This window comes from Piliocolobus tephrosceles, chromosome 17 (genome assembly GCF_002776525.5).
Source record: "Piliocolobus tephrosceles isolate RC106 chromosome 17, ASM277652v3, whole genome shotgun sequence".
Taxonomy (NCBI): domain Eukaryota; kingdom Metazoa; phylum Chordata; class Mammalia; order Primates; family Cercopithecidae; genus Piliocolobus; species Piliocolobus tephrosceles.
Genome location: NC_045450.1, coordinates 74,475,070 through 74,488,354, shown reverse-complemented (window position 1 = coordinate 74,488,354; position 13,285 = coordinate 74,475,070). Strand labels below are relative to the sequence as shown.

Sequence of the window (13,285 nt, the reverse complement as noted above, 5' to 3'; positions counted from 1 at the left end):
AGATGGGGTTTCACTGTGTTAGCCAGGATGGTCTCGATCTCCTGACCTCATGATCCGCCCGCCTCAGCCTCCCCAAGTGCTGGGATTACAGGCATGAGCCACCGCACCCAGCTGAAATCTTTACTTTCAACTTTTTAGTCTCCTAGAGGCGTGAAAGAGGCTCACAGCAGGCTCTCAGCAGAGCTGAGCTGTCTCGATGAGCGCTGCACATCGCCAGGTCTGAGCCTTGTGCGTGTGGAAGCGGCAGTGTTGTCCCTTCCCCTGTCTTGCTGGTATTTTGGGACATTGTGGAGTGCTCCAGGGCCCCTGCTGTGGACACACCGTGTGGGCCTTTACCTTTAATTTGTACAGAGTCTTTGCATCAAGGAAGCACAGGTTGAGTGTGGCCTTCACTGCTCACTTTTTTTTTTCTTTAAAGTCCTCTGTTCTTTTTCCCTTCCTCCCTGTATGGGAACCAGCCCCACAGCCAAGCTCTTCAGGATGTTGAAAAGGCCGTCATGGTGTTTGAGCATACGGGGAAAATCCCAGTCACCGTCATGGAGGCCAGGTAGGCTGGGCTGCCCAAAGGGCCGCTGGTGGCTGCAGTGTGTGCAGACTCCGCTCTGACGCCTGTCAGTCTCTTGGGGTTCCTCTGAGTGTGTCCCAGGTCTGCTCAGAGCCACATGGGGCAGGCTGGCCACTGTCTATTCATGGAGAGACAGGAGTCAGGGCTGTAAATGTCACATCGAGGATCCTGCCGTGAGGGGATATGGGTTGAGGTCAAGAGCTATGCATTTGCCATGAAACATGTTTTCCTCTGTCAAAGCAGGTGATGCCCCCCATTGCTGACAGGAAGTGCTGACTGGGGCAGGAAGTGCTGACTGGGGAGCTTGCACTGGGAGGGAAGACAGTGGGGCCCTGATGGTTTTTTTTTTATCAATGCCTTCTTCGTGACCAATATGGAGTCAGTAACAGTGCTGAATAGCACAGCGTTATTCAATTTGGTGTGATCCCAAAACATCTTGAATTCCAGTGGTTACCCGTGTGGATGAGCTGATTGCAGCTCCCAGGGTTTTGAAATTAGCTCCAAGGAAGTTGCCCCAAATGGACCTTACATGGTCCTCATGGCCTCAGATTGATCCAGGCTCCACGTTCATGCCCGGGGAGCAGGCAGACTGTGGTGCTGCCCTACACGCCTTGTCCCAGAACTGTGTGCAAGAAGACTTCGTAATGCATCGTGGCTTTGGAATAAGCCCTTGCGGTCCACTCTCTGAAACACCAGTCACTGTCTGTGGGAATTGCCTTTTTGCTGCACTCACCTACGCACTGTCTGCTCTCTGTGTTGCAGCATATTCAGGAGGCCTTACTACGTGTCCCACTTCCTTCCTGCCCTGCTCACACCTCGAGTGGTCAGTATGCGTCTCCATGAGTTCATGACCAGTTATGTAGAAAGCAAGGACTTTGCTTGTCAGCCTCTCACAGGGCTCTTCTCTTCCCACAGCTCCCCAAAGTCCCTGACTCTCGTGTGGCGTTTATAGAGTCTCTGAAGAGGTATGCAGCCACGGCTGGAAGGGGACAGCTGTGCTTCCAGGTTTCTTCTGACAATGCGAAGATGTGTGGCTCTTCTGTAGAGAAATTTGATATAAAATATTGGCTCCAAAATTAGTTGGTTACTATTTTTTTTAAGACGGAAACTCGCTCTGTCACCCAGGCTTGGAGGACAGAGGCGAGATCTCGGCTCACTGCAACCTCCACCTCTTAGGTTCAAGCGATTCTCCTGCCTCAGCCTCCTGAGTAGCTGGGATTACAAGCCTGTGCCTGGCTGATTTTTTTTGTTTGTTTTTAGATGGAGTCTCGCTCTGTAGCCCAGGCTGGAGTGCAATTGCACGATCTTGGCTCACTGCAAGCTCTGCCTCCTGGGTTGGAGCAATTCTCCTGCCTCAGCCTCCTGAGTAGCTGGGATTACAGGTGTGCACTACCACGCCCTGGTAATCTTTGTATTTTTAGTAGAGACGGGGTTTTGCCATGTTGGCCAGGCTGGTCTTGAACTCCTGACCTCAGAAGATGATCCACCCACCTCGGCCTCCCAGAGTGCTGGGATTATAGGTGTGAGCCACCGCTCCAGGCCTTTTTTTTTCTTTTTTGACAGAGTCTCTGTTGCCTAGGCTGGATTGCAGTGGTGCGATCTCAGCTCACTGCAACCTCCACGTCCTGGGTTGAAGCAATTCTCCTGCCTCAGCCTCCTCGGTAGCTGGGATTACGGGCGTGCACCACCACGTCCAGCTAATTTTTGTATTTTTAGTAGAGACAGGTTTCACCATGTTGGTCGGGCTGGTCTTGAACTCCTGGGCTCAAGCGATCTGCCCGCCTCTGCCTCCCAAAGTGTTGGGATTACAGTCATGAGCCACCGCGCCCGGCTGTATCATTCTTCAGTGAAAGAAAATGTTTCAGTACATAATGATTGTGCAAAGAGGAGAACTGAAGGAAAATCAAAGAGAGCTCTGGGAAAGCCGCATGCTGCAAAACCTTAGGGTAGAGCTGGAAGTTCTTGTTTAGAATTATAAGGTATCCCTGGATCACTTACATTACAGGCTGCTAGCTAGAAAGTTGGTTGGTATCACAAAAGTATCTTCTTATTTCTTGGAAGATATAGGAAAGTATAAGTCCTATATTCCAGCAAAATTTGTAAAGTTCTGGGACCTGTAAGAAGATCAAAAAGAGAAAGAGCCTTTTTTTCTTTTTCTTTTTTGTATTTTTGTATTTTTAGTAGAGATGGGGTTTCACTATGTCAGCCAGACTGGTCTCAAACTCCCGACCTTGTGATCTACCCACCTCGGCCTCCCAAAGTGCTGGGATTACAAGTGTGAGCCACCATGCTCTGCAAAAATCATGTTTTTAATCTTAAATTTATTCTCTGGGATCATTTCTTTGAATTGTTTTGAGACAGGGTCCCACTCTGTTACCCAGGCTGGAACACAGCGGTACAGTCATGGCTCACTACAGCCTTGACCTCCTGGGCTTCAACAGTCCTTCCGCTCTGCCTTCCCAGTAGCTGGGTCTGGAGGCGTGCTCCACCACGCCCAGCCATTTTTTAAATGTTTTGAGGACATGGATTTTTGCTGCGTTGCCCAGGCTTATCTCTATCTCTTAGCCTCAAATAATCCTCCTGCTTCAACCTCCCAAAGTGCTGGGATTACAAATAGGAGCCGCTGTACCTGGCTTACCCTTTATCTGTTTAAGAAGGTTCCCTCTTAATTTGCTGCGGATTTTTACCATGACCTCATGCCTGTTGTCGTTGTCGTTGTTGTTGTGAGTCAGAGTCTCGCTCTGTCACCCAGGCTGGACTGCAGTGGCGCAATCTTGGCTCACTGCAAGCTCCACTTCCCGGGTTCACGACTTTCTCCCACCTCAGCCTCCCCAGTAGCTGGGACTACAGGCACCCGCCACCACACCCAGCTAATTTTGTTTTTGTATTTTTAGTAGACACGGGGTTTCACTGTGCTAACCAGGATGGTCTCAATCTCCTGACCTCATGATCCGTCTGCCTCAGCCTCCCAAAGTGCTGGGATTACAGGCGTGAGCCACCGTGCCTGACCTTTTTTTGTTTTTTGTTTTTTTTTTGAGACAGTCTCACTCTGTTGCCCAGGCTGGAGTGCAGTCATACCAGCACCATCTTGGCTCATTGAAACCTCTGCGTCCCAAGTTCAAACGATTCTTGTGCTTCAGCCTCCTGAGTAGCTGGGATTACAGGGGCCCCCGTCAACACACTTGGCCAGTTCTTGTGTTTTAGTGGAGTTCCGCTGTATTGGCCAGGCTGGTCTTTAACTCCTGACCTCAAGTGGTCTGCCCGCCTTGGCCTCTCAAAGTGCTGGGATTACAGGAGTGAGCCAACATGCAGGGATGAATTAATGCTTTCTCCCTCTTTTAAGATGATCATGCTTTTCTCCTTTAATCTGTGAATGTGACTGATTATATTCATTTGTTCCTACTGTTGGAATATCCTTGTATTCCTGAAATATCTCCTGCTTGGTAATAATTTTTTGTTTTACAAACTACTGACTGGCTGGGCACGGTGACTCACGCCTGTAAATCCCAACACTTTGAGAGGCTGAGGCAGGCTGATCACCTGAGGTCAGGAGTTCAAGACCAGTCTGGCTAACACGGTGAAACCCCGTCTCTACTAAAAATAAAAAAATTAGCCGGGCGTGGTGGTGGCCTCCTGTGGAGTCCCAGCTACTTGGGAGGCCGAGGCAGGAGAATGGCGTGAACCTGGGCTCAGGAGGCGGAGCTTGCAGTGAGCTGAGATCACACCACTGCACTATAGGCTGGGCAACAGAGCGAGACTCCGTCTCAAAAAAATAAATAAATAACAATAAATAAATAAACTACTGGCTTTGATATTTTATGTGTTTTTGCCTCAATGTCTGTGATTCCCCTGTAGCATTTTGGCTGCTTCAGCATCAGGGTCTTATTGCCTCATACAGTGAATCAAGCAGCTTTCCTTTTTGTGATCTCTGAAACATTTTGTTTGGTAGAGGAATTTTGTGTTTTAAGGTTTGATAAATCTTGGGTGCAAAGCAGTCTGGTGCTGTGTCTTTTTTTTTTTTTTTTTTTTTTTTAAGACAGTCTCTTTGTTGCCCAGGCTGGAGTGCAGTGGCACAATTTTGGCTCACTGCAGCCTCCACCTCCTGGTTTCAGGTGATTGTCCTGTCTCAGCCTCTGGAGTAGCTGGGATCACAGGCGCACGCCACCACACTCAGCTAATTTTTGTATTTTTAGTAGAGATGGGGTTTCGGCATGTTGGCCAGGATGGTCTCGATCTCCTGACTTTGTGATCCACCTGCCTCAGCCTCCCAAAGTGCTGGGATTACAGGTGTGAGCAGCCACGCCTGGCCAATTTATATATATATATTTATTTGAGACGGAGTTTTGCTCTTGTTGCCCAAGCTGGAGTGCATTGGTGTTACCTTGGCTCACCACAACCTCTGCCTCCCGGGTTCAAGCGATTCTCCTGCGTCAGCCTCCCCAGTGGCTGGGATTACAGGCGTGCACTACCACGCCCAGCTAATTTTCGTATTTTTAGTTGAGATGGGGTTTCGCCGTGCTGGCCAGAATGGTCTCAAACTCCCAACCTCAGGTGATCTGCCTGCCTCAGCCTCCCAAAGTGCCAGGATTACAGGCGGGAGCCACCACACCTGGCCCAATTTTGCCTATTTTTAATGACATGAACTAAACATTTTTCTTAGTATTATTCATTAAAATTAACAAAGATTCATGTTTCAAATTTGGAAATTACCAAAAATTGAATGGGAGAAACAGAAATAATTTATTTCACTGGCAGGGATAATGACCGGTGGTATTTTGTGGTCTAGCTCTTTAGATATGAATATGTGATTAATATGACATATTTTGAAACAGTGCTATTTAAATCTATATATTTTTTAATCTTTTCTAAAAACAGGCTCATAATGTACACAGTATTTATAATTTATTTAAATTTAACATGTTTTTATTTTATAATAGGTTTGGGGATTGTAATCATAGTTTAAGCCATAGCTGACTTGGTTTTATTGTTTTCCTGTGATCCAGAGCAGATAAAATCCCCCCATCTCTGTACTCCAGATACTGCCAGGCCTGCTCCGCTGCTGAAGAGAAGCCGGAAGGTAAGTTCCTGGGCCGCTTGCCCCTGCTGGGACTTGTGCTCTTCCGTGTTCCTGACCTTGAGCGTCTCTCGTGCAGCAAAGCCCGAGTGAGCTGGGGGGTGGCTGTGCCGGCTCAGGCTGGTGCTGTGGGTACAGGGTCCGCCCACCATGCTGATGCCCAGGGCCAGCCGTGGCACAGGCTCTTACCTGGGGGTCCTGAAGAATCCCTTAGCACCTTCTGGAAAGGCGTGTGTGTCCTGCGCAGCCCCACTGGGTCGCTCGTCATCTTTCTGTGGGCCGCGCTGAGGTGTTTGTGCAGGCTTCAGACTCGGGTGCTCTCTCAGCGGCCGCCTTGGGGCCACAGCGCTGGCTCCAGCCTGTTGCAGGGAGTGTCCCGCAGCGCTTTTCTGTTGCGCGGTTTAGGTAGGAGTAGAAGTCAGGCTCTTGGCCTCTGGGGAGCAGCGGTGCCGCTGTCGGTCAGATCTAGGCCCTCACTGAGAATCCGTGAAGGCTGCACGGGCAGCAGCGGGCGATGCCCTCATGAGGCTGGTTTTTCTTGCAGGGTGGCTTTGTCTCCAGCAGAAGCCAGCACCTCCCTGTGGGAGCCGCTCGGAGCTGAAGGCGTAGATCTGAGGCTGCTGTTTCCGTGTGGGCTTTTTTTTTTGAGACAGAGCCTCGCTCTGCGGCTTGTGGACTGCAGCGGAGTAATCTCGGCTCACTGAAACCTCCGCCCCCTGGGTTCAAGCAGTTCTCCTGGATTATAGGCGCGCGCTACTGCGCTGGCTAGTTTTTGTTAGTAGAGGCGGGATTTCGCCAAGTTGGACAAGGTGGTCGCGAACTGACCTCAAGTGATCCGCCTGCCTCAGCCTATCAAAGTGCTGGGGTTACAGGCGTGAGCCACCGTGCCCGGCCCCTGTGTGTTCTTCTAGCTCCCCTTCCACCTGCAGGGCCCGGGAGGCTGGAGGAAACTCTTCTAATGAGCTACAGTCCTGTTTTAAGTTGTGTTTGCCAAAGCTCCTTTTTTCAATAAGCTTTAGAAAATTTCCAGCAGCCATAGAGACCCAGGAAACTTGAATGGGCAAAGCACAAAGGTCCCTGACCCACCCCCATTTTTTTTTTTTTTGGTTGTTTATTTCAGACGGAGTCTCGCTCAGTCGCCCAGGCTGGAGTGCAGTGGCACGACCTCTGCTCAGTGCAAGCTCCGCCTCCCGGGTTCACGCCGTTCTCCTGCCTCAGCCTCCCGAGTAGCTGGGACTACAGGCGCCCGCCACCTCGCCTGGCTAGTTTTTTGTGTTTTTAGTAGAGATGGGGTTTCACCGTGTTAGCCAGGATGGTCTGGATCTCCTGACCTTGTGATCTGCCCCCCTCGACCTCCCAAAGTGCTGGGACTACAGGTGCCCGCCACCACGCCCAGCTAATTTTTTGTATTTTTAGTAGAGACGGGGTTTCACCGTGTTAGCCAGGATGGTCTCGATCTCCTGACCTAGTGGTTCCCGTGTCTCGGCCTCCCAGAGTGCTAGGATTACAGGCATGAGCCACTGTGCCCGTCCGACCCACCCCTGTTTTTTGTTTTTACCAGCATTGAAACAGCTCTCAGTCGTGCTGGGGGATGCTATAGTGGCCGCAGGGCAGTGTGCCCTGCGCTGTGAGGCGTTCGCTTCTCTTGAGAAGTGTTCTCCTTCCCCCTGGGTCCTCCTTCCCCTGGGGTCCACTTGTTCTTAGCTTTTGGTGGCTTCCAGAATGGTTTCTAATCATTTGCCTGATAGGGCTTATGCACAGACTCCTAGAGCCTATGATTTCTGGTTTCATTTTGGGTGTGACTGTGCATAGCAGTGCATTTTCACGCTTGTGTCTTCTCCAACAACCCCGGAATGTGAAGGTTCTTTACTTTAAAAACATATGCAGTGTATCTTCCTTTTTTTTTTTTTTTTTTTGCATTATGCTTTTATTAATATTCCATTTTAGTGTAACAATATACAATTAAACATATGGATTATCCATGGACACTAAAATTATTTCAGATAGTCATGAAGGTTACAGAGAAATCTAGTGTAAGAAATAGTGGTCTAAAATAACTAAGGTAATATGATGCTTAGGAATGAAAGGATTTTTGAGCAATATTTGATAGTTTCAAATAGTATTTTGCTCTTAGCAGCATCTCCATATTTTTTTAATTTTTTATTTCAGTTTTTATTATGTATTATTCTTTTTTTTAATGGTTAAAATCTTTTTTTTTTTTTTATTATACTTTAAGTTCTAGGGTACATGTGCATAACGTGCAGGTTTGTTACATATGTATATATGTGCCATGTTGGTGTGCTGCACGTATCTTCCTTTTTATATTGAAAGTGGTGGCCAGGCGCAGTGGCTCATGCCCGTAATCTCAGCACTTTGAGGCAGATCATGAGGTCAGGAGATGGAGACCGTCTTGGCCAACATGGTGAAATTCCGCCTCCACTAAAAATCCAAAAAATTAGCTGGACGTGGTGGCACGTGCCTGTAATATTACCCAGCTACTTGGGAGGCTGAGGCAGGAGGATGGCTTGAACCCGGGAGGCAGAGGTTGCAGTGAGCCGAGATCATGCACTGCACTCCAGCCTGGCGACAGAGGAAGAGTCTATCAAAAAAAAAAAGGGATTGAGGAACCAGGGGACTAAATGGTCACCTATCCGTGATCCTGTCCCCACCCTCGCCAGACCTCGACCCTCCTTGTTTTCCTCGATGTGTATGCTTCTCACAGTGTTGGAGTGGTATTCATGGTGCACACAGAACCACTTTTTTTCTTAAACTTGTTTATAAATGTAATTTTTTATTAAACTTGTTTATAAATGTAATTTCCGATATGGTGGCATCCAGCATCAGGAAGAACACCGCATTTACCTCCTCAGAGACTCCCAGTCACTCTGTCTGCCACACACAGCAGCTTGGAAGTGCACAGCTCTGTATTTGACTGTGTGAAGTTTCTGTTTTTGCAGTGAAGAGTCCTGTTGAGTGTCTTTACATCTGGTCTCCTCCTTCTCACAGATGCAGCCCTGGGAGTGAGGGCAGAACCCAGCTCTGCTGAGGAGCCCCTGGAACAGCTCACAGCTGCACTGGGAGAGCTAAGAGCCTCCATGACAGACCCCAGCCAGCATGACGGTGAGGATGGATAGGGGCTTACGCTGTGCCTCGTTTGCACAGCCTGTGGTTGGGGCTCTGTGGCTGGGCCATTTTCCCCATAGTGATGTCAGGGTAGTAGTCCAGTATTTGGTGAAGACTGACCCCGGGGCTGGTGGGTGTGGAACCTTTTTTGTGACAAGGTGGAAGGCTAGTCCTACTCAGGCCGTCACAGACCCTTGGCAGAAGATGAACATTCTGCTAGTTGCATCTGAGTAGGACGGATGATGATGGAGAAGAAACTGCAGTGACTAGGGTATGTGTTTTCCCTCATCCTTACTGCCAGGGTAGATGTCACATAGACACACGAGCTCTCTGCCCTGTGATCCTGCTTCCATGTGACAGTTTTCTGTGAAATGTTCATCATGGATTGAGAACATGCAGTTTATTTTTTCTTTTTTTTTGAGACAGTCTCACTCTGTCGCCCAGGCCGGAGTGCAGTGGAGCCATCTCTCTCACTGCAAACTCTGCCTCCCTGGTTCTTGCCATTCTCCTGCATCAGCCTCCCGAGTAGCTGGGACTACAGGCACCCGCCACAACGACCGGCTAATTTTCTTGTATTTTTAGTAGATGGGGTTTCAGCGTGTTAGCCAGGATGATCTCGATCTCCTGACCTCGTGATCCGCCCGCCTCAGCCTCCCAAAGTGCTGGGATTACAGGCATGAGCCACTGCGCCCGGCCCGCAAACCATATTTTTAATTGAGTAACTTGCATAGATTTTTATTATAAATTGATTTCATTTGAACTGAGAGAGGCTCATGGAGGCAGTTTTTTTTTTTTTTGAGACAGAGTCTCGTGCTTGTTGCCCAGGCTAGAGTGCAATGGCGTGATCTTGGCTCACTGCAACCTCCACCTCCCGGGTTCAAGCAATTCTCCTGCCTCAGCCTCCCAAGTAGCTGGGATTATAGGCGCCTGCCCCCATGCCTGGCTAATTTTTTGTATTTTTTAGTAGAGACAGGTTTTACTATGTTGGCCAGGCTGGTCTCAAACTCCTGACCTCAGGTGATCCACTCGTCTTGGCCTTCCAAAGTGCTGGGATTTCAGTGTGAGCCACTGTGCCCAGCCTACATGGAGGCAATATATACATATATATATATATATATATATATATTTTTTTTTTTTTTTCTTGAGACGGAGTCTCGCTCTGTTGTTGCCCAGGCTGGAGTGCAGTGGCGCAATCTCCACTCACTGCAAGCTCCACCTCCCGGGTTCATGCCATTCTCCTGCCTCAGCCTCCTGTGTAGCTGGGACTACAGGCGCCCGCCACCGCACCCGGCTAATTTTTATATTTTTAGTACAGACGGGGTTTCACCGTGTTAGCCAAGATGGTCTCGATCTCCTGACCTCGTGATCTGCCCATCTCGGCCTCCCGAAGTGCTGGGATTACAGGCGTGAGCCACTGCGCCCAGCATTGCTTTTTTTTTTTTTTTGAGACGGAGTCTCGCTCTGTCGCCCAGGCTGGAGTGCAGTGGCACGATCTCGGCTCACTGCAAGCTCAGCGTGGAGGCAATGTTCACAAAACTGTTAGCACTGGCTGGGGCTGCAGTGCCTCGATAGTCTTTACTCAGACCAAGTGCCCCAACTCCTGAGTGCAGCCTTTCAGTGATGTGCTTGTGCAGAGTGTGGGGGACATTGAGGAAAAGTTCCAGGGCTTAAGCAAGAGGTTGATAAATGTCAGATGAGTCCTGTTTCTAAAAGCAAAGCGGTTTTCACCTTCAAATGATGGAGTTGGGCTGTGTGTGGCCCATTACCCTGGGCCAACATGGAGCCTCCGGCACGTGCTTAGACAGATGTGGTGTCTGGAGGGCTGGCATGGGATTTCAGATGGGGAGGTTCATGTTGGTGAATGAACATGTCCCCCTCTCAGCTGATCAGAGAAAGGTAGTGGATGGCTTCTGCGCTCGTTTGCCATGACACATGCTCCATCACGAGGGCTGCAAGCCACCTGCAGGGCGACTGGGGGATGTGTGCAGCCAGCAGCATCCATGGAATAGCACTTGATGGGAGGTGGAGCTCTCTGGGCCGTGGGAGGCGGAGCTCTCTAGGCCATAGCTGCCTCCCTTCTTTCAGGGTTCCTATCATCCCTAACTAGTTTCTCCATTTGCAGTTCTGTCGGCACAGGTGGCAGTGATTTCTGAAAGACTGAGGGCCGCCCTGGGCCACAATGAGGATGACAGCAGCGCTGAGATATCAAAGATTCAGCTCAGCATCAATGCGCCGAGACTGGAGCCACGGGAACACATGGTAGGTGTGGGGGCTCAGAACAAAGCAGGGGGTCTTCACCATTTTCCATTAGGTAGAAGCATTAGACTCAAGGAGCCTTCTCTCATTTTCTGTTCGACTTGCTCAGTTAGTGTGGTATCAGGTGTTCCAGGGCCAGGCAGCAGTCTACCAGGGTCAGCCACCCTAGTCTGTTTGTGTATGAAGAGCTCCTTTTACATTTTATTTATTTATTTAATTTTGGAGACAGGGTCTTGCTTTGTTGCCCAGGCTGGAGTGCAGTGGTACAATCATGGCTTAGCTGGGACTACAGGCGTGCATCACCACACCTGGCTAATTTTTGCATTTTTTGTACAGATGGGGTTTTTCTGTGTTGCCTTGACTGGTGTAGAAGTCCTAAGGTCAAGTGATCTGTCTGCCTCGGCCTCTCAAAGTGTTGGGATTATAGGCGTGAGCCACTGCACTTGGCCTCTTTTTTTTTTTTTTTTTTGAGACTGAGTCTTGCTCTGTTGCCCAGGCTGGAGTGCAGTGGCGTGATCTCGGCTCACTGCAACCTCCACCTCCTGGGCTCAAGCAGTTCTCCTGCCTCAGCTTCCTGGGTAGCTGGGATTACAGGTGCACACCACTACGCCCAGCTGATTTTTGTATTTTTAGTAAAGACTGGATTTCATCCTGTTAACCAGCTTGGGCTCGACTGCCTCTTTAGAACATGCAACAGAGGCTGTTTGTGGCCCCAAAACCTAAAATATTTTTCTGGTGCCTTACACACAAGGTTTGCCAATCCCGCCCACTGCTATAGAATTTTGTGACTGGCAATTACATGAGGGCTGTTGTTCCCAGGATTGGGGAATGGGGGCCTGGATACCAGTTTGCATCGTCATGTGCCCTCCAAGCATAAGCCTGTTTTGGAGTTCTGTTTGCAAAGCGGAATTGCGATGTCTGTGGCGGGAGAAGTGGCCAGCTTCCTTCCTGCTGCTCCCGTCCCCGGGACGCTGTGCTCACAAGAACCGTGTCTCCACAGGCTGTGGACCTCCTGCTGACGTCTTTCTGTCAGAACCTGATGGCAGCCTCCAGTGTCGCTCCCCCGGAGAGGTGAAGGCACAGGCGGCTTCCTGGGTGGTGGGGCTCCTCTGGGTGCCGCCTCCTGCTGGCCAAGGCTGCAGGCCAGGGACGCATGAGCTTGTCTCCGCGGGAGCATGCAGCGAGGCTGAGTTTCATCAAATAGGTCGCAGCAGAAGTCGGGAAGCACTGCAGAAGATGGGTTGTCTTCCAGAAAGACCGTTATTTTGGGGAACAACTTGGCTGTTTCTTGGGCCGCTGGTGCCTGGGTTAGCTGTTGTAGGTATGTGCAGGATTGAATGGCCAGTACTGATGGTTTTGCGGCTGTCCCTGCAGGCAGGGCCCCTGGGCTACCCTCTTCATGAGGACCATGTGTGGACGCGCGCTCCCTGCAGTGCTCACCCGGCTCTGCCAGCTGCTCCATCACCAGGTGAGGCTCTGCTTCATGGGGCTACCTTTGGGGGCCCACTCTGAGGGCCAGGCTGCTGCTTCCCGGCTTGTCTTCGGTACCTTGGAAAATTCCAGCTGGGAAGAGGGCGGTCTGCTCTGCCACCCTCGTTCTCGTTGCAGGGCCCAAGCCTGAGTGCCCCACATGTGTTGGGATTGGCTGCCCTGGCCGTGCACCTGGGTGAGTCCAGGTCTGCGCTCCCGGAGGTGGATGTGGGTCCTCCTGCCCCTGATGCTGGCCTTCCTGTCCCTGCCCTCTTTGACAGCCTCCTGACCTGTAGGACGAGGGATTCCTTGCTCTTCTGCCTGAAGTGAGCTGTTCTTCCACAGTTGTGTCTTCTCTCCTCTCTCTAGAAAAGTGGTGCATGCTCGTTTGATAAAATTAGAAGAGACAGACATGCAGACATACTACCCAAAGATAACCACTTTTTAGCATTTTGGTATATATCCTTCCAGAATTTTATCTGTCATATGTTTATAATATGTATGCATTTGTTTCTTTGTTCATAAAAATGAGATCATACTATACTAAACTGCTGAAATTAATAATAGATAGTAACTGTCTACATTGTTAAGCATTCTTTGTTGTCCTGGTGAGAGCTGCTTTGTTTTGTCTTGGGGTTGTCTGGCCCTTGGTTGGACCAGCTTCCTCTGGTCAGGTTCTTCGGCACCCCGTGGTGAGCAGCTTCCCAGTGTGTACATGTACACTTCAGGCTCAAGAATGGTCTGCTCAGGGCCTCAAGGGCTCCCTGCAGCTGCCACGCAGAGGCAGAGGCCAGGAC

General features: G+C 50.0%; 1 protein-coding gene across 1 annotated transcript in view; it reads left to right on the top strand.

Annotated features, from left to right (window-relative positions):
* The window catches only part of LOC111553803 (FA complementation group A), a 60,660-nt gene that overhangs the window by 20,304 nt on the left and 27,071 nt on the right, over positions 1-13,285 (top strand). The window contains exons 12-20 of the mRNA XM_026447390.2: positions 459-547; positions 1,328-1,388; positions 1,481-1,530; positions 5,569-5,642; positions 8,646-8,759; positions 10,885-11,021; positions 12,019-12,089; positions 12,393-12,486; positions 12,627-12,814. Coding sequence (XP_026303175.1) covers positions 459-547; positions 1,328-1,388; positions 1,481-1,530; positions 5,569-5,642; positions 8,646-8,759; positions 10,885-11,021; positions 12,019-12,089; positions 12,393-12,486; positions 12,627-12,814 — 878 coding nt within the window. The remainder of the gene's footprint in view (positions 1-458; positions 548-1,327; positions 1,389-1,480; positions 1,531-5,568; positions 5,643-8,645; positions 8,760-10,884; positions 11,022-12,018; positions 12,090-12,392; positions 12,487-12,626; positions 12,815-13,285) is intronic.